The 18,934-nt window shown below is 41.2% G+C and overlaps 1 protein-coding gene across 3 annotated transcripts in view; it reads right to left on the reverse strand.

Annotated features, from left to right (window-relative positions):
• The window catches only part of LOC131308156 (peroxisomal acyl-coenzyme A oxidase 1-like), a 90,567-nt gene that overhangs the window by 38,836 nt on the left and 32,797 nt on the right, over window positions 1-18,934 (reverse strand). The window contains exons 1-2 of one of the 3 annotated variants that reach the window (XM_058334973.1): window positions 1,722-1,771; window positions 1,534-1,682 (exon numbers count right to left, since the gene is read on the reverse strand). In XM_058334973.1, coding sequence (XP_058190956.1) covers window positions 1,534-1,671 — 138 coding nt within the window. In that variant the 5' untranslated portion in view covers window positions 1,672-1,682; window positions 1,722-1,771. Of the gene's footprint in view, window positions 1-1,533; window positions 1,817-18,934 lie in introns of those variants that run through there. The other 2 variants (XM_058334972.1, XM_058334971.1) reach the window with 2 other exon arrangements.

The following is an 18,934-nucleotide window of genomic DNA, read 5'->3' on the forward strand; positions in this document are numbered from 1 at the left end:
GAAAAGTAGAAAACTAAATTTAAATTATCAAAATTATTGAAAAAATAGGAAAAGGCCCTTTTGAATTATCGCTCTAGACCTACAATTGTCTTCAGCCGGCCCTGATTGAAACCCTCAACTAAACAACAAGCATATGTCGATCCATCCATCTGCACATTGAGCCCTCTTTTCTACATTATTTATCATATAATTACATGAGAGTCTACAAGGTCCAACACAAACCAAAACAACTTTGCAACTATTTCAATTAGTAGGAACGAAGTCTACCTCAGTTAGACTTCAATAAAAGCACCTTTCAGCCTTTTGGGCTGACATTTTTACAAGAACAACTAATGAGTTCAGTAATATCATGTTTATCCACTCCACAAACTCAACCAAGATTATAACATGCTTTGTCTCATGTTAATTTATTAACCTTACGGTACCAGAGAATCATAAAACGAATTCACCTGAAAAATCAAGTCTCTAAATCAGCAATTTTAAGAGTGTCAACAGAGGTGTGGGATATGAGAGAGCAGATGGCCGAAAGCCTAAAGAAATTCACTGGAAAAAGAAAAAAAAACTGGAACTAAGGATCTGAAAGGATAAAAACTAATCCCATCCAAAAGATCCAAATCATAACTGACCATTTGTTCTCTAACTTTCTAAACAAATAATTATCTTACAGCACCAAACTAAGACATTTGGTGGCTTAAAGAGCACTTTATTTGTTTTGATAACTCAAGGTAAGCACACCTCGACTTATCCCTGGGGACCAAATCTCACCGTCCACTAGCGAAGAGTCTGATCACCGTCCACTAGCGAAGAGTCCGATCACCGTCCACTAGCGAAGAGTCCGATTAAAGTTAGGGTAAAGCCCAAATGGATTAGCGCCATAAGAATTGATAGCACCCGAAAGTTTTTGAACCTAAAACCTTAGAAGGAAGCAAAATCCTAAATCTCAAGCCTTGACCACCAGCCAACCCCCTTGGGATTTGGTTTAAAGAGCACTTGCCCGTTAAATGGTAAGTGCTACTGGTCATATCGATATACTCCCTTCTGTCACATGTTTGCTCCCAAAATTTTTGCATTCTTTGAAAAGTCAACAAAAAAGTCGTTAAGTTTTCAGAAATTACCCCTCAAAATTTTTGCATTCTTTGGCAAGGGCTCGGCACATTTAGAAACCAACCAAGCTTGAACCCTCCAAAGCTCGGCTCAGCTCATTTGAACCCCTAGACTTCCCCATACATAGCAAACAAAATGGCATGGAGATTGTAACAAACCATCCAATTATAACCTTGATTGTAATATAGATATATAATTCACCCAACAGCATTCGATACTAACTCAAAACACGCTCTGAATCAGAAGAATTCACCGAACTGACAAGATATCAAACTACCACTACCAAGTCATCAAATAGCAAGTTCAAGGGTAGTGATTAAGACAACAAAATACAATTTTCCCTAATTTGAGGAACGCCGTCAATACACACAAAACAAATCAAATCACAAAGATAAACAAATCATGAGAGAGAGAAAGGGAGAGAGTCACAGGATCGCTGGCGACGAGCTTGGAAATTCGATCGGAGACATCGAGGGCATGAGGAGAACCAGCCCAAACGATCTTCATAGCATCTACATCGAACTCGGACTTGTTCCTCTCGTGAGCCAAGTGATCCACTCCCTCCATTTCTTCTTCGTCTCCCTGTCCCTCTCCCTCTTCAAACCCTAGCTCTTCACCAATATTGGACGATAAGTGTATATTCGCGTACGTATATACGTAAATGCTAGATTAGAGGTAGTTGAGGAGTTACTAATACATATTAGTACTCCAGTAGATGCCAGATGGGGTTGTATCAAGGAGATTAAATTGTGCACGGCCCCGCCGTGTACAATGGTTGCACGGCAAAGGCATAGATGAATGCCACGTCACCTCTTGGCTTATCCAGCCCGTTTAATTTTTCTTTTTCGTTACTTTCTCATAATCAATTAGTTTTAATTTTTTTAGACTATTTATATATATTAAAAATTTAATTGTTTCAATTTTCAATCTTATTAAACCGGTGTAAACATCGTAATTTTATGTTCTCTCTAGAGCTCTCATAATTAAGTATTTGCTTCTTATTTGGGATCCTATAGAGCAGAAACTTGATTATAAGAGCCTTAGAGACAAAATTTAATTATGAACTTTTAGAATAATATGATCAGAATAAAAAGATCTTTGCATCGGTTCAAACGGATTGAAAATTGAAACACTTAAATTTTTAACCATATTTTTTTTAAATATATAAACGGTCTACAAAAATTAAGTGCTCTAATTTTCAATCTGTTTGAACCAGTGCGAAGATCTTATTATTTTGATCATTTTATTCTAAATGGTTATAATTAAATTTTGTCTCTAGAGCTCTCATAATCAAATTTCTGCACCATAGGATACCAAATAAAAAACAGATACTTAATTATGAAAGCCGTAAAGACAAAATTTAATTATGACTATTTAGAATAAAATGATCAAAATAATAAGATCTTTGGATTGGTTTATACAGATTGAAAATTTGAGCACTTAATTTTTTTAGACCGTTTATATATTAAAAAAATATGGTTAAAAACTTAAGTGCTCCAATTTTCAATCCATTTGAACCGGTGTAAAGATCTTTTTATCATGATCATATTATTCTAAAGGGTTATAATTAAATTTTGTCTCTAAGGTTATTATAATCAAGTTTCTACTTCATAGGATCTCAAATAAAGAGCAAATACTTAATTATGAGAGCTCTAAAGAGAAAAAAATATTACGATGTTTGCACCGGTTTAATAAGATTGAAAATCGACACAATTAAATTTGTAATCATATTTTTAATATATATATAGTCTAAAAAAATTAGACTAATTGAGTGTGAGAAAGTGATGAGAGAGAGAAATTGAACGGGCTAGATGGACCAAATGGTGACATGGCATTCATCTATGCCTTTGCCGTGCAAACATTGTACACGGCGGGGCCGTGCACAATTTAATCTCTGTATCAAGACCCTGTAATGATCGAAATAGAACAGAGATGTCGAGAAAATTGAGAATTAATTGGACATCAGGTAATAAGTGGAATAATAATTAAAAATAAGGATAATAAATTGATAAATAAATATGATAATGATTAGAATTCAAAATTTAAAATTCAAAAATTTTAAGGAATAAAGTCTAAAGAGTTCTACAGTCATACATGTATTTTGCTACTAGGAGTACTATATATAGGATATACGGAGTCGTATAGCTTAGATATAGATATACATCCATATCGTCATCCGTCGATAAATACCGATTGCAAGGATTTTGTGCTTCCCTATGTCATTTTGTTCTCTTCTTAGAGCATCCCCAACATCCTCGGCTGTTGGAGATTTCCGGCAAACTGGTGAGATTTACCGTCCAACAACACCCTTGCTTCGAGACCTCACCAGTACTAGCGAGGTACGGAGCCTCGCCTGTTAACTCTCTCTCTCTTCCGTACCTCGCCTGTTAACTCTCTCTCTCTCTCTCTCTCTCTCTCTCTCTCTCTCTCTCTCTCTCTCTCTCTCTCTCACACACACACACACGGATTCGGCCATCGTTCTGGTCATCGCCGTCATTGGCCTTCGTTGCCATCGTTGGCCTTCGTTGCCGTCTTTGGCCTTCATCGCCATCGTTGGCCATAGTCGGCTGGGGGTAAATCCGAGCAGAACCCTAACCAAAAAGGACAAAGTTCTGTCTGTTTTTTTTTTGTTCCATCTGCTTTTTTTTTCGGTCTCTTTATATAATATATATATATATATATATGTGGGTGTGTATATGTATGGCTTTTTGTTGTTGAGCCAAATGGCTAGACTGTTGGGTATTGCACTTGTTTGGAGGCTAGCTAAACCTTAATTCCTAACCAAAATGGCTAAAAAAAATGCTTAGACTTTTGGAAATGCTATTAAAGGGTGTGTTTGATGGCAAGGTTGAGAGGTGGGATGAGATTATGAAGGTGGTGCATGGGGCTTTCATATTTCATGTTTGTTTTGGTTTTGCCTTGTAGGATTGGTTCTTGCAATCCGAGGGGACTACGGGTCCCCCCAATCCACCGGATTGGCCATCTAATGGGGGTGTCATTTTTTTAATCCCATCTCATGGGTTTGAAGGTGGTTTAAAAGTTGAGATGCAAAACAACCCTAATCTCATTACTGTTGAACACAAATTTTGAGTCTATGAAAAAGACGGGAAAGATGATGATCAAAGTCAATTTTATTGATTGGAGAATTTGGGGTTACAATCTCTGATGAATTTCTAAGCAAAGAAATTAATTCTCTGATTCCTTTTTTTGATTGTTGAAACGAGAGTTTGATGCTTGATCTCTTGAATGATGGAATCTTCTCCAAGATTTGTGAAGAAAATGATGACTTGGGTTGAATGTTCTTCAAGACATTGAAGCTTTGATATGAAGAACTTCTTGTTGGATGCAAACTTGAATAATTCTGAAGGGTTTGAGAGCTTTGATATTCAGAGCTCTAAAGCTTGTATGCTTGAATGTGTTGATTCTTGATGGAAAAATATGAGAGGGAGCACCTCTATTATTTGAGAGGTGAGATGGAGAGTTATGGAAAATCCAACCTCCTTCGTATTTATCTCTCTAATTATTTCTCTACTTAATGTAAAATAAATAATTTGTAATTTGATAACTATCCATCTTTCTTTATTACTTTAATAAGAAAGACAATTATATGTGAAGAGAAGTACAATTATTTATTTCACCAAGTGGCTTAATTTAATTGGTCGGGCTTAAGAAAAATAATAACTGCATCACTTAGACACATGGTACCTGTGGGCAACCTGCCTGGAAAATTCTGCCGAAGGGCTCGATTTCGAAGATTTTAGAGTCGCCACCCGTGTTTTTATAAAATGGTTTGTCACCCGAGAAACCTAGAACTTGAAAATGATATTCAAATTTGAAAATGAACCAGAGATTTTGGATTCGGAAGCCAAGCTACGAGAAGGGAAGGCTTTTGTTCGGCACCCTTCTCGCCCAATACGAGGACCGGTCTTACTAAATACTTGTGGGATTTTGAAAAATGCTTATATTTTAACTTTTTAAACACATAACAAGTTGAATGTGTAGTGTTGGCATGTGCTAGAGTGTACAGTATATACAAAAGTGAAATTGAACAGAAAGTTACATGTTATAGGTGACTTGAATGCAAATTGCTCCTTTGCGCTGAGGAGTTAGTGCCCAGCACAAAACACCTTCCAGTACAACTCCTTTGTGCTGGGGTATCAGTGTCCAGCGCAAAGCAGTTGTCCAGATCAGTTTTTGAAAATGTTTTATTATTTTTTATCCAAACAGTGGATTAATTGGTAAAATGCATGAAGGGTAGCTTTTCGAGAATGTTTTGAGGTATTTCTAAATAATAAAAGACAATATTAAAGAGTATTGAAAACAAATAATAAAGGCTAAAAATGGACGTAAAAGCCCCTAGACCCCACTGATATTTGAAATGATTAGCGAGCTCAGGAGGAGATAAACCCATGATCGCGTTAGCTTGCTCGTAGCCTTGCATTGGGTTTCTGGTTTCCTCAGATCAACAGAAACCAAAAATGCAGGTAGTTTACTACCTTTTGAATGCTTGGATGAGACTTTGAGCTTCACTTTGGATGATTTGAAGGTCATTTGGAGTTGATAAATGACAAAGAAGATTTATTATGGTGGAGTATTTGAAGAAATAGAGATTTTTGGCATGGAAGTGGAATTTTTCTCTTCAAATATAAGACATTTCAGATTTTTCTTCAAGAAAAGTCAGAATATGTATATATTCTAGAGAGAGAAAGGAGTTTCAAGGATGGGGAGGGTGTGTTGTGTATTGTATTATGGAGTGGAGTAGAGTCCTTGAATGTGGCTTTAGACACCTTTATTTATAGGGAAAAAAGGACGGGGAACATCTGTGCAGGCTTAGAGTCAGCTCGATGCTTTGTAGGGTCATGATGAGATTCCTGCAACAGTCAAAGCTGTCAGTAACATAAATTTATTCCCAATGCTAGAGAGTGAGAGCGTTGGAGAGTTATTGGATTCTGTTATGCTTGACAGTTGGTGCTTTGCGCTAGACACGTGATGCCTTGTGCTGGGCAGTTGATGGGATCAGGTTCTGGGATGGTCAAAAGTCTTTGATCAAGCCTTCAAATTTACGGTTTTGTCCCGTATCATCATTGGAGATCTAAGGTAGTTCAGGGAGTCTCAATTTGGAGTGTCTATAGTTGCTCCTCTTTGGTGACTACTCGGGTGCCACAGAGGGATACGAGTATGCGTCAAAGATCAGGACACCCCAATAGAGCATCTTGGAAACCCTTAGACCGAGTAGTAAATAAGTAAACATGAGGTCGCGCTTGAGAAGCTGCCTACATACCCCTTTTGTAGGGATCAGACCTGCGTAGTTCATTGGGGTGAATGCAAATAAGCAAGACTACATTCATGGTAGCATTTCAATGCAAGAAAATAGATGGGACGGACCCTCGCAGTAGAAATTGAGTTTGAATAATTCGCAGTAAATATTGAAAGTGGGACAGACCCTCGCAGCAGAACTCTCTATGCTGAGAGATTCTTGGAATTAGAGATGGGACAGGCCCTTTGAAATTTTGATTAGAAATGGGATAGACCCCCAAGTTCTTAGAAATGGGACGGACCCTTGAATTTTTTTAGAAATGGGATGGACCTTTGAAATTAGTAGAAAATGGGATAGACCCTTGCAGAAGTTGATTGAAGTTTTCTTTGATGAAAAAGGGGCGGAACCTTGAATTTTGAATTTCCTCTTGATCGAGAAACGAGACGGGCCCTCTTGATAGAAACTGAGTTCTGAATTTGAAATTGGCCCAAAAAGTTGATTGGGATACTTGAAGTTGGATTCGGACCTTGGCGATCAAAAAGGGATGAAGTAGGCCGAGGCCTAATAGAGGCCCATTGTTTTCTGGAGAATGCTCACAGTGCTAAGGAAGTGGTCTTTGGCGCTGGGGAGTCGTTTCAGTTTCCAAACTTTTTAACTCATAACTGCCCACTTTTCAGGCGTGCCTTTTTGCTTCCTGTGCATAGTTATGACGTTTTGGACATCCAAAATGCCTTTAAAGGTAAAGGGATGACTTCCTTTTTTAATACCCATCAATATTTTCCTAAGAGGAGTTTCCTTGAATTCTCTTATTTCCAATGGCGGACCTTAGAGCTCGAGTACAGATTCTGGAAGATGAAGTGGCTCACCTGCGAGAGGTGGTCATGCTGCTTCGAGCCCAACTCTCCTCTCTGCAATCCACTGCGCATATGCTTCAAAAGGCGGTTTCGTCTCTCCAAGACGACATCTTTAAAGTGAAGATGGAGGCTCTTGACCTGGAGTTCGGGAGCTCCAAGCTTGCCAAAAAGGAGGATGACGTTGAGGGGGAAAGCGATGAAAACTCGTATGATTGTTCCGACGCTGCCAATGATGCGAGCGACAAGGCGAACTCTGGAGATGATGATGGCAGGGACAATGTTGATGACTCTGCTTTTGCAGTATTTAACCACCCCGAGAGCAACTAGGGGATGGTGTCAAGTAAATGGTCGTTTTTCTCTCTTTTCTTTTCTTGTTTTTTGTTGTTTCCTCTTCTTCTTTTTTTGTGATGCCCCGGGCCTTCGTGTCCCAGAATGTAGGAGGGCCGCAATGCTCAATTTTAGTAAAATCGGAATGGGTTAATGGAATTTATCTATTACTATTAGCAAACAAATGTTGTTTTTGCTTTAATCGACCCTCAAATGATTGATTTTAAACAAAAATTGAACAATCTTGATAACTTGGATGCTTTTTGTGCTTATCAAAAAAGTGCTTTGCGCTAACTCAAAGCACCCTTGTGATGTGGTGTTTGGAGAAAAATCCATGGCCCCTTTCAGAAAGTGTCCAGCGCTGGACATGAAGTCCTTTGCGCCGGAGACTTACACGTTGGACCTAACCCAGACGAACGGTTTTCTTTTCTTTTTCTTCCTTTTTCCTTTCACCCTTCTTTTCATTCGCGCAAAACACTGGAATTTCAAAAGGCATTCTCCCTCTCTCATTCTCTCATCTCTCCCAATCTCTTTGTTCTTTCTGAGCCTCTCTCATCCACCAATTTCTCGACTATGGAGCAATTGGACAAGTCTCCTGGTTTGGGCATAAATCTCGATACGATTATAGGGGTGTCAGAGCCAATGGGGGCTCCGACTGGTGCAGCGATAGGGCAGGAGACAACAGTGGGGGAGGAGCCGCGGGCTCCATCAACGATGGCAAATGTGGGCGTGGTGTCCCCTTTGATCTCAGAAGCGTCGGAGCCCAAGGGGACTCCGACAGTTGCAACGACGGCGACAGGGGAGGAGCCATGGGCTCTGGTGGCGACGACAGCAACTGAGGGTCGTAGGGATTAGCCGAGCACAGCAGTTGGGTCCAGTTCCGTTGACGGTAAGTGGCTTCCATGGCGTTACGTGATCGATTCTCCTAGAATCCTGGTTGAAGATATTTTGAATGAAATTACAACGCGGGAGAGTGACAGCGATGTTGGTGATACATAAGAGATAATTACAGACGAAGGTGGCGATGAGGTGGTGGCTGAGATGGAGGTTGATGTTTGTTGAGGCGACGGGGATGTTGGGGAAGACTCGAGAAGAGATAGGAAAGCCCCGATGGTTATGGAGGATGCCGAGACGCCGGTCCGCATTTTTGACAGGCTAGCCAGAGATTCAGGAGCAGAGCCGACTCGATGGGTCACTCTTTTGGATTATGAAGAGTTTGTAGAAGACGAGGATGTTTTTAAAGCTGAGCTGAGGATTATGGCGATGGTGTTTGAGGCTCGTGCGTGGGAGGTAGAACGGGAAGAGTTGTTGCGGTGTTCAGAGCTGAAGGGAAATGAGGTGTTGAAGGAGTTTGAGCAGGAGGTCGCGGGGGCCAAGATTGTGCCGAGAGTATCGACGATGCAAGAGGCATAGAAGGCTGCTAGGGTGGCCTTTAATCCAGCAACGTATGCACCGAGAGTACACTTTTTTGTTCCCCAATTGCTAGATCCTTACAAGCCGACTCGAAAGATTTTTTACGAGAATTCAGTCTTACAGGACCGGACCTTTCTCTTGAGAGAGGGCTGTTTGGAGGTACTTTCTTTGATCTTACTTTGTCAATTTCAATTTATCAAGTTATCGTATATTAATCGAAGCCTGAGTTCAATTTACACACAATACACTTGTTAAAAAGAAATAATCAAATTAATGAAGAGCGATAAGCATCATCATCCTGAAAAGATCATTCAAAAGGGTTGCCTTTGCATGATCTTTCCAAGTTTAATAACACTTATTGTGCCTCCTGTAAGGCCAAAAGTTTTGCATGCTCAAAAATAGTTGAGATTGACAACTTATTCGTTTTAATGCAGAGGAGGGCGACGTTGTTTGGCTTTGGAGGGTCGGTTCAGTCCTTGGAGTTCTACAATGAGCTTCCTGTCGTGGTTCAAGGGTTGGTGGATGCTGCGGGATTTGACACATTCATCCAAATTTTGACAACACTTGTTCGGAATGACCACGGGTTGCTGACAGCCTTAGCGGGGAGGTGGTGGCACACCACCAACACCTTCCACCTTCCGCCTGGGGAGATGACGGTCATGCCGCTTGACGCTGTGGCAATTATAGGTTTGAGAGTGGGCGATGACCCAATCCCTTTTGACACGAGCCTTGCTGATGACAACGTGGCACTGCAGTGGTTCTTGGGTTTCGTGCCCAAAGTGGAGAATGGCTTGATCATCTATACAAGTTTGAGACGACGATGGAACCATGATCCAGCCAGTGATGAGGAAGCCGAGTAGATGGCTAGGGCTTACTTGCTGTACATTTTCAGTGCGTCCTCGTTTCCAAACAGATGTAGCCGGATGTAAATTCTACAAATGGATGTGAATTCGGGGGTTGTGAATTCTTGCAAAAGTGTGTGAATTCTGGAAAGGTGTGTGAATTTTTGAGGGTGTGAATTCTTCTGAGATGTGTGAATTCTGTGGGGGTGTAAATTCTTGGGGTGTGAATTATGTGGGTGCGGAAAAGTGAAAAGGGCAAAATAGTAAAAGCATATTTAAAAAGGGCTTGGATGGGATAGCACTTATAAAAGAGGGTTTGCAAGGAACCCACACAAAAAAATAGGACTGGTCAGGAATTTCCCGTCCAAATTTGGAGCCCAAAATAGGGCCTCCTTCGTAAATAAGTATATATATTATTTTTTGTTCAACATGAGAATTGTCTTTCTTGGCCCAACGATATGTCGATTTCATTCTGTATAGAGTGTCCAGGTTTGAATCCATGGCTGATGAAAGGACGGCTGGCATGCGCGAAGTCCTGAAAAGTTGTCTTGTCTGTGCCACGTGTCAGGAGCTTATTGGTTATTGGTTCGACGGTGTAATGATGGGCGGGAATTTTGAATCCCCAACCCTACCTCTATATAATGGACGTCGAGAGGAGAGAGAGAGGTGTTAAAAACTCTCTCTCTCTCTCTAAAACTCCATAGCCAGAGCTCTTCTCTCCGTCTGTTCATCTTCCAGTCTTGATTCTCAGCGGATTCATCATCAGATCTATCAGAAATTTCCAGGTATGTGTTCGATTTTCACCCTTCTTCACATTTCTGAAGTTTTTATGCACTTTTTCCTTTGTTTTTCTGGGTTTCTTGGCGTCTTTGGTTCTATATGAATAATACACCCCTGGGGATGAACAGTGATGTTCATCCCTACGTTCAACTTGTTCTTCCGAGCCCCGACTCTGATGTTGGTGTGCTTTGGCCAATACTGGGTAAGGCCGAGCCTCATGACTCAAATCTCAATGTTTCTCGAGCTTGAGTCTTCATAGAGTGAAAATAGGGTGGGCCAGTAGGGTAGCGGAGCTTAGGGAGATCCTCGTCTGTCGCCGACAATAAGGTTTCTCACTATTTTCTTGTGTTGATAGGTCTGGCTCACCCAGTCATAGTTATCTCTTCCAACTCTGAAAGCTCAGGGGACAACTCCGGAGACCTGATAATCCGAGAATATTTGGAAAGGAACAGAAGCCGATGCCAAACCTCTTCAATCACCTCAAATATGTTAGCCGACACTAGTGACTCAAACGCCGAACGTGATTATGAGAGTGGCGGGGAAGGGTTCAACACCAAGCCCGAAAATCTCGTTCACGCTATTCACTCATTTCGAGGTCGAGCCCGGCTAGGGGCAGAAGACGAATCCAAATTCAACCCTCAAGCCGAGGCCACTTCCTTTGCGCGATCCGGGCACGACGAAGTCCCTTCTGAGGATAGAGAAGTCGCCGACCTCTATGAGAGGGGTCAAGTTTGTCCCCACGCTCATTTCTTCAGTGGGAGGCCCGGTGAGTACGAAAACTTTTGCCGAGACTACAATATTCCAGACGACGTTGTTGTTAGTCAGGTGGCTAGCAACCGTATTAAGGATAGGAGAGAGCACCACCCCGAGCACATCACAGTTCCCTTGATGGCAATCTGTGAAGCTAGGCTGCTGTTCCCACTTCATCCATTTTTAGGGAACTTTTGGCTCGGTTCAGCCTAGTTCCTCATTACTTCGCAATCAATAGCTATAGGATTGTGATGTCAGTGATTGCACTGAAGGAGCTCCACGATCTGGAGTTCACCATCGCCGAACTCTTTCACACGTACATAATGTTTAGGCACGGCCAGACCGAGCGTCGATACCTGTCTACTCGTAGGGAGAAGGCAACCTTAATAGATGGGTTGTTCGACACTGATAAGTGGGCAAACTTTTACGTCGAAGTGAACGACAACTATGAGTTCGGTGACCAAACCAACCGTAGGTATGCAATGCCGAAGATAAAAGACTTCTGAGGTAGTTTTTCTTTTGATTTGCCGTTGACGAGCCTTATTTTGATTTCGCATGTCTTGTTTTACAGTATCGATTGCCTTTATTCATTATAGATCATTGATCCATAACTAAGACTCAGCAGTACTCGCTTGCTGTTGAAAAGCATATAGATATCCTGCTGTGCCAAGCTGTCAGAGATGCACCAATGCTACTCGGTTACATCCCATCGTACAAGGACAAGCTCAAAAGGAGAGAGAAAGAGGTAGGGCCGAGCAAGAAAGCTGGTGGCCACACGAAGGGCGGAGGGCAACCAGGGAAGGGTAGGCAACCCGAGTTGAGCAAGAAGGGGAAGGAGCCAAGGGTAAAATTCCCCACATTCAAGAAGCCAGCAGAATTCTGGTTTCAAGAGAGTCAGAAGGCCGACCTCACAGGCATCAACGTTCCTCTTCGGACCCTCATACCTGAATTTACAGAGGAGATGTCAAGGCAAAACGTTATTTGTGTCAACTTGAAGGATGGTGCCTCGGCTTGACGCATTGCGTCTGATCCGCCCAAGCCCATTGAGAAAAGACAGAAGGTGACCTGTGATTTTTTTTCTGACAAAGCCATCGACTCTGCACCTGATCGAAAAAGAGGGAATCGAGTCTTCATCCGCAGGTGGCTCTAGGGTCGTTGAGACGCCGGTGGGCTCGGCCGATCGTATTGCGGTGCGTGAGTTCGCTCCATCATTTGCCATGGCCAAAGGTAGGGTGATCTCTATTGAAGATAGTGTCAAGTTGGAGCCTGGGCTTGCCATTACCATGCTTCAAGGCCTTGCCTTGCCGAACGACATGGAGAAGGTGCCGCAGGACCTTCAACCGAGCATGATCCATGCAAGTGCTTACTTAGTTCAGGTTTGTCCGAGCCCCCTTTCTTCTGTTGAATTTATACCGATGTTGACGTGTCTCTTTGTACAAGCTGGACAGGTTTTACTTCGTGCTTTCAATAAGGCCGAGCTTACGACGGCCGAGAAGTCGCACTATCACGACGACCTTAAATCCGAGCGTGAAAAGGTGAAAACGTTGAGGGGTAGCTTGAAGGCTGCTAAGGCTAGGGTGGCGGAGATGGAGAAGGAGAGAGACGAGGCCGCGGACAAGGCCAAGAAAGCCAAGCGCGAGCTGGAGAGGGTGCAGAGGAGAGAGAAGAGAAAGATGAAAGAGGTTAATGGGAAGGCCTTTCAGCAGGTTTTGACCGGGCTGGTGCCGCGTACATAAGGGAGGCTAGGAAGATGGTAAATGAGGCTATCGAAGAACGGGTGCCGATCGTGTACCGAATGGGGTACAAAGATGGAGTGAGGGCTGCATGCAGCGTTCTGCAGCTGGAGATGGAGAAGGAGAGAGACAAGGCCGCAGACAAGGCCAAGAAAGCCGAGCGCAAGCTGGGGAGGGTGCAGAGGAGAAAGAGGAGAAAGAAGAGAAAGATGAAGGAGGTTAATGGGAAGGCCTTTCAGGCAAGTTTTGACCGGGCTGGTGTCGAGTACATAAGGAAGGCTAGGAAGATGGTAAATGAGGCTATCGAAGAATGGGTGCCAATCGCGTACTAAATAGGGTACAAAGATGGAGTGAGGGCTGCATGCGGCGTTCTGTAGATAGAAACTGATAGGAATTTAACCAAGTTGATTCCTGCTACTGTGGTTCCTGAACTCGTTCTACCGTACACTAAAGAGGAATGTGCACCTCTCCCTCCGGAGGAATATATTCCGAGAGTGATGAAGACATTGAGGATGTTTCTGATGCCGAGTGTGAGGATGGTTCTGGCGTGAAAAAGGTGATTGACGGTTCTGGGGATAAAAAGCTGGCCAAAGAAGCTAGGAACGAGGAGATGACTGTTGATCCAAATGCCAATGCCGATGCCGAGGTTGGGAATGTTGCTTGAGACCAAGGAAAGTACCCGCAGGTGCCGACTTCAGGGTGGTCGGTTACCGTAGTTGTTAGCCCTTTCATTTCCACAAACTTGTGTTTTTTGTTTTTGTTTTGAAGTACTTTGAATTTCAATGAATGGATTGGATGGCTTTAAATGTTGGAACTTGCTGTACCAGATGTAATAATTTGTGGGGGGTCGGCGTCGAACGATTTACCATGCCGTGCCTCCCAGCTTAGGGATATTCTACAGCACTTTTTTCTTTTGAATGAATGATTTGATTTCCTGTTTGCAATGTATCAAGTTCCTGCTTCTTGGTATTCCATTTCCATGCCTTGGAACAATTTTGACATGCTTGTTTATTGTTGGAAGTTAGCTGTAGCCCCCACTTTGGTCTAGATTCAGCTAGGTAGGTGAACGTTGGCCAAAGTAGAAATAAGAAGCTAATATTAGATAACTGCCGAGCCTATAGTTGTCGTCGGCTTGTATGTTAGACTTTGGTGTTGGATCATAGGTTCGATTGGTGGCCCCTACCTGTGGCTGGGGCTCGGACAAAGTGCCAGCCCTTGGCCAAGGTGTAAGGGATGGAGTTTGTTAAATGTTTATGGGTGGTTTGCTCACCGAATTGTGAGTGTAACCAGGCTGTGGTCGACCTTAATGTCTTGCCAAGCCCAACCGAAGCCTAAATTCCAGCCGTAATGCGTGTTTTTAGGCTCGGTGGACCATATGTCCTATTTTTTGCTTCCTGGGGCAATAGTAGTGGCCGACGCAAGGGCATGAAAGCCGTTTGTGGGTGTGATCGAGGTCAACGTTTGCAGTAAGCAATAAGTGCCAAGGGTAGATTATGGTAATGAAATAAGATTGAAACAAAATGAGAAGTGTAGAAGACATCAATTGCCAAACAAGATTATTCCTTATAGATAAACGTGGAATACAAGCGGGAAATGCAGACTTAAGGCCGAAGCCAAGTAAAAACAGTTATGATGGCTGAAGCCAAGACTACCCAAAATTTTAAAGTCAAAGTTGGTAAATAACGGTTTAACGAATTATGTTGCCGAACGCACACTACAAGAAAAAACACATTTGGCAACCAAATTCCCCGACCAAAGAAAATTTGGTCGCCTGAAGGTCACAAATTGCCGACCAAAATAGTTTTGTCGGGGGATGGTTAACTTTCGCCAACCAAAATATGTTGTGTCGCCATTGGTATATGTTATACTGACTAAAATATTGTTTAGTCGGGGAGTGCTTGCGCGAAAACTTCCTACCGGCGCCAGAAGGCGGGAATACATTTGGCAACCAAAATTTTTGTCGTTGAAGCATAAATTTCACCAACTAATTAATTTTAGTCGGCGATAAATTTGATTAGTCCGCCATAAAATCCCGTGAAAATATTTGGCGGGGGCTTTAAAATAATTTATCCATGAAAAAAAAAATGATAATGGAGAATATTTACCCAAAACTACGTAGTTTTGGTAAGTTTTTGGGTTAGGGTAATATATACTCCTATCTCGATTTCCCCTTGCTTCACTTTGCTATGCCCGCTCCTGCTCAACATTGCTCTAGCGAAAGCGTATGCCTCTCTCTCTCTCTCTCTCTCTCTCTCTCTCTCTCTCTCTCTATCCGACTCCGACTCTTTCCAACTTCTTGGAATTTCTGTGCAGGTGGGCTATTGGTGTGAAATCAGGGCTCAACGTGGTGTGTGATTTTGGAGAAGTGACCATGACAGTAGGCCTGTAGCATAGCGTACGTCTCTCTCTCTCTCTCTCGTTGCAATTCCTATGCATGTGGACAAATTTGTGAAATCTGGGCTGCTCAATGTGTTTGGAAACATTACAAACGGCAATAGGGCTCAATCTGCTGGCATAGAATGTAAAACTTGTTTGGTTCTTAATTTTTGTCAAATTTTTACTAAAAGATGGAAGAGAGGGGTAGGGTTTTTGTTTTTCTGTATTTTTTCTAGTAAAAGGTGGAAGAAAGGGGTAGGGTTTTGGTTTTTCCATATTAATTTTAACAAAAAAGGTGGAAGACAGGGGTAGGGTTGAGGGTTTTCCGTATTTGTTTACTAAAAGGTAGAAAAAAGAGGCAGAGTTTTGATTTTTTCATATTATTTTAACTAAAAGGTGGAAGAAAGGGGTAGGGTTTTGTTTAATCCCAAAAAGTGGGTAGGGTTTTGGTTAATCCCAAAAAGTTAGTATGTTTTAACCTCAAAAGGGGTGGTATCCTTTTATGGGGTTTTCTTAATTGCTAAGAGTTACTGAGGAATACTATCCTAGTAGGTTAGTGCTGAAAAGGTCCTATTTCTCTTTGCCCACTAAAAGTGGAAATAAAAGCTCAAGGTGGACCAGTTTGCTGAGGGCTATGAGGTCTGGTGGTCTCTCGTAAAGTACATGATGTTTCAATTATAACTTCAAACTGTTTGGTGCTGCTGTTTTTTCCAATAATGTGAGGGCCAAGTGATGTGGGGGTCTGCAATTCTAGAATATAAGTGCTGAGAAGGTCTTATTTCCTTGCCTATTGAAGTGGAAGCAAGTGCTCATGGTGGTCAATGTTCATTTGAATCTGTGCTCCAATTTTTTTATTTTTTTTGATCGGCGAATCTGTGCTCCAATTCTGGTGATGCTTTGGATTGTAGCTAAAAAGCCTAAAATCTCTGCTTTGCTGCCCAAAGGGTGTTCCATGTAACGGCCCTGATTTTCGGTAAATAAAAATTTTGTTAAATATTTGATCTTTATTTTAAATTATTTGGTATTACTTTTAAAATTCCTTTTTAATTTCTAATAATCCGTCATAATTAGATTTGAGACTTATAAAAATTATATCTTTTCACACCGGACAATTTAGTCATTTTCTAAAGACAAGTATACTTGTAGAAGCACTTGTATATTTTCCTAGTGAGTAAAAAAATAAATTTCTAGTATATTTCTTAGCTAGAGGCCCAACTTGGCAAGTTTAATTAGCTTTTAACCAACTAGTTAAAGAAACCAAACTAAGAAGTCACCTAGTTATATTTCCCTAATCATAGATGGACATTTTTGCCTATCTTTGAACCTTGTGAACCTTTTCAACCCTAGACTTGAAAATTGTTTATTTATTTTCTTTTATTATTTTGGTTTTCTTCTTTATCCATTGGACGATAAAAGTTAGGGGAACTTTTATCCATTGGATAATAGAAACCCTATTCTTTATATTAAAGGTATTCATTGAAAGATTTGATTAAGTACTAATATCTATAAAAGAATAGAATTTTATAATTGTTTAAAAGGACATTTTTGATTATTTAACTATAAAAATTTCCTTATTACTTTTGTCCATTGGACAATAATTACTAGGGGATTTATTATCCATTGGATAATAGGATAAATCTTTCAACAAGTACTAGGGTTCATTAAATAAATCATTTTCTTAGATTTTCCATGTGCTTATTTGCATAAAAAAAAGGGATGTATCCAAATCCTAGATTGCTAAGTACTATAATAAATAAATTAGTACTAGTACCTTGTGAATTTTATTAATAAGAGAATCCTAGCCTTACATTTTATTGGATACTTAGTACCTACCTATATATTTAACTATGTGGACATGAGTACATATATATCATATTATATAAAGCCCTAGATTTTCTAAAGTACATGATCCAATAGTTTAATAAGAACATGTGCATAATTAGATTACTTTAATGGGATATTTGATTTGGAAATCTAGTACCTTGTACCTTTTGGCTTATTATTTTTCTAGGAAAATCTTTACCCATTGGATGATAATTGCTAGGGAAAATTTTATCCCTTGGGTAATAACCAAGACTTTTGCTATAAATAGCACCTCATTCTTGCCATTCAACTCACACCTTCCAACCTAGCAACTTCTCTCTCTAGAAAAACTTGTGTTCTTCCTTTGTTCTTGCTTGTTCTTGGTGTTCTTGAGTTCTTGTTATGTTCTTCAAGAAACTCATCCAAGACCGCCACTAAACCACCACTTGACCACCCTTCGATCCAAAAAGTTTAAGTAGTTTAGTCGAGATCTAGTTTCGAGAGAAACCTTTCTCTCCCGAAGCTACCGGAAGCCTACCATAGGAAGTCACTCCGTCGGATTGTCAACTTACATTTCGTAGTCGTCACTACCGCCAAGAAGAACGGTAGGATACTCTTACTCCTATCCCTAAGTATATGTAGAATACCTCTACTCACTTATCCTAAGTATAAGTAGATTATCCTTAACGGATTTCGAAAGATAGAACTTATCGTTTGTTTAGAAGTATTTGTATTTTGATCTTTAAGATGATTATGAGCATGCATATATGAATTGCTTGTATTAATTGTGGCGTGATAAAGCATAAGTGATTTTCACTCCAAAGGCGTTTGTACATGTGGCGTTATGCTTTAAGTGTTGATTTGAGCATGATTAGCAATATAGAGTTGGATGATCTTGCTAGTTTAGTTTCAAGATTACAATGAATGATTTATGTTTACTTTTGGTAAAAAGTCCTACTGCGGAAGTCTATGCATGAAAACGAGACACCAAAAATCGAGAAAGTTAGAAACATGGCCCCTAGGGTGTGGTTAACTAGAAAAATGTGTTTCCGGGGAAGGAAATATTTTTGAAACTACATAATGACCAGTTTTGGGTGGCATTATGTGTGTGTTGTGTGTGCCAATGGGAACTCGGAGCGGTGGAACCATTGTGCGGGTACCCGGGAACCTGGAGCGGCGGAACCGAGGTAGGGTGTGTGGCTTGGTTACCGCGGAGAGGTGCCAATGCAATTGTGTGCCAATGGAAACCCGGAGCAGCGGAACCATTGTGTGGATACTCGGGAACCCGGAGCGGCGGAACCGAGGTTGGGTGTGTTAAAAACAAATTTTGGAAATGTTGATTTGGAAAAAGAAAAGTGAAAAATGGTGACACGGTCTACGACGAGTCGCGTAGGAGAAACTCCGAAATCTTGGACACCAACGATAGTTGAATAGCGAATGTGGATGTATCATTGTTGACTGTTTTGTTAATTATGCTTTGTACCTTTGAAAATCATTAACTTATGATCTGATGTGTGTAAGTTTAAAGGTTAGTGGGTTTAGATTATTCTATTGAGCTTTTTAAGCTCATGGTGTTACCTTTGGTGACCCTGACATATTATATCGATGGCAACGCTGGTATAATGTGTCAGAACTCGTAGATGAACAGGGTAAACTCTACACCTTGGAGGCGTTCGAAGCCGAGGAGCAGGCTAT

The sequence above is a fragment of the Rhododendron vialii genome, chromosome 11a, assembly GCF_030253575.1.
Source record: "Rhododendron vialii isolate Sample 1 chromosome 11a, ASM3025357v1".
Lineage (NCBI taxonomy): Eukaryota > Viridiplantae > Streptophyta > Magnoliopsida > Ericales > Ericaceae > Rhododendron > Rhododendron vialii.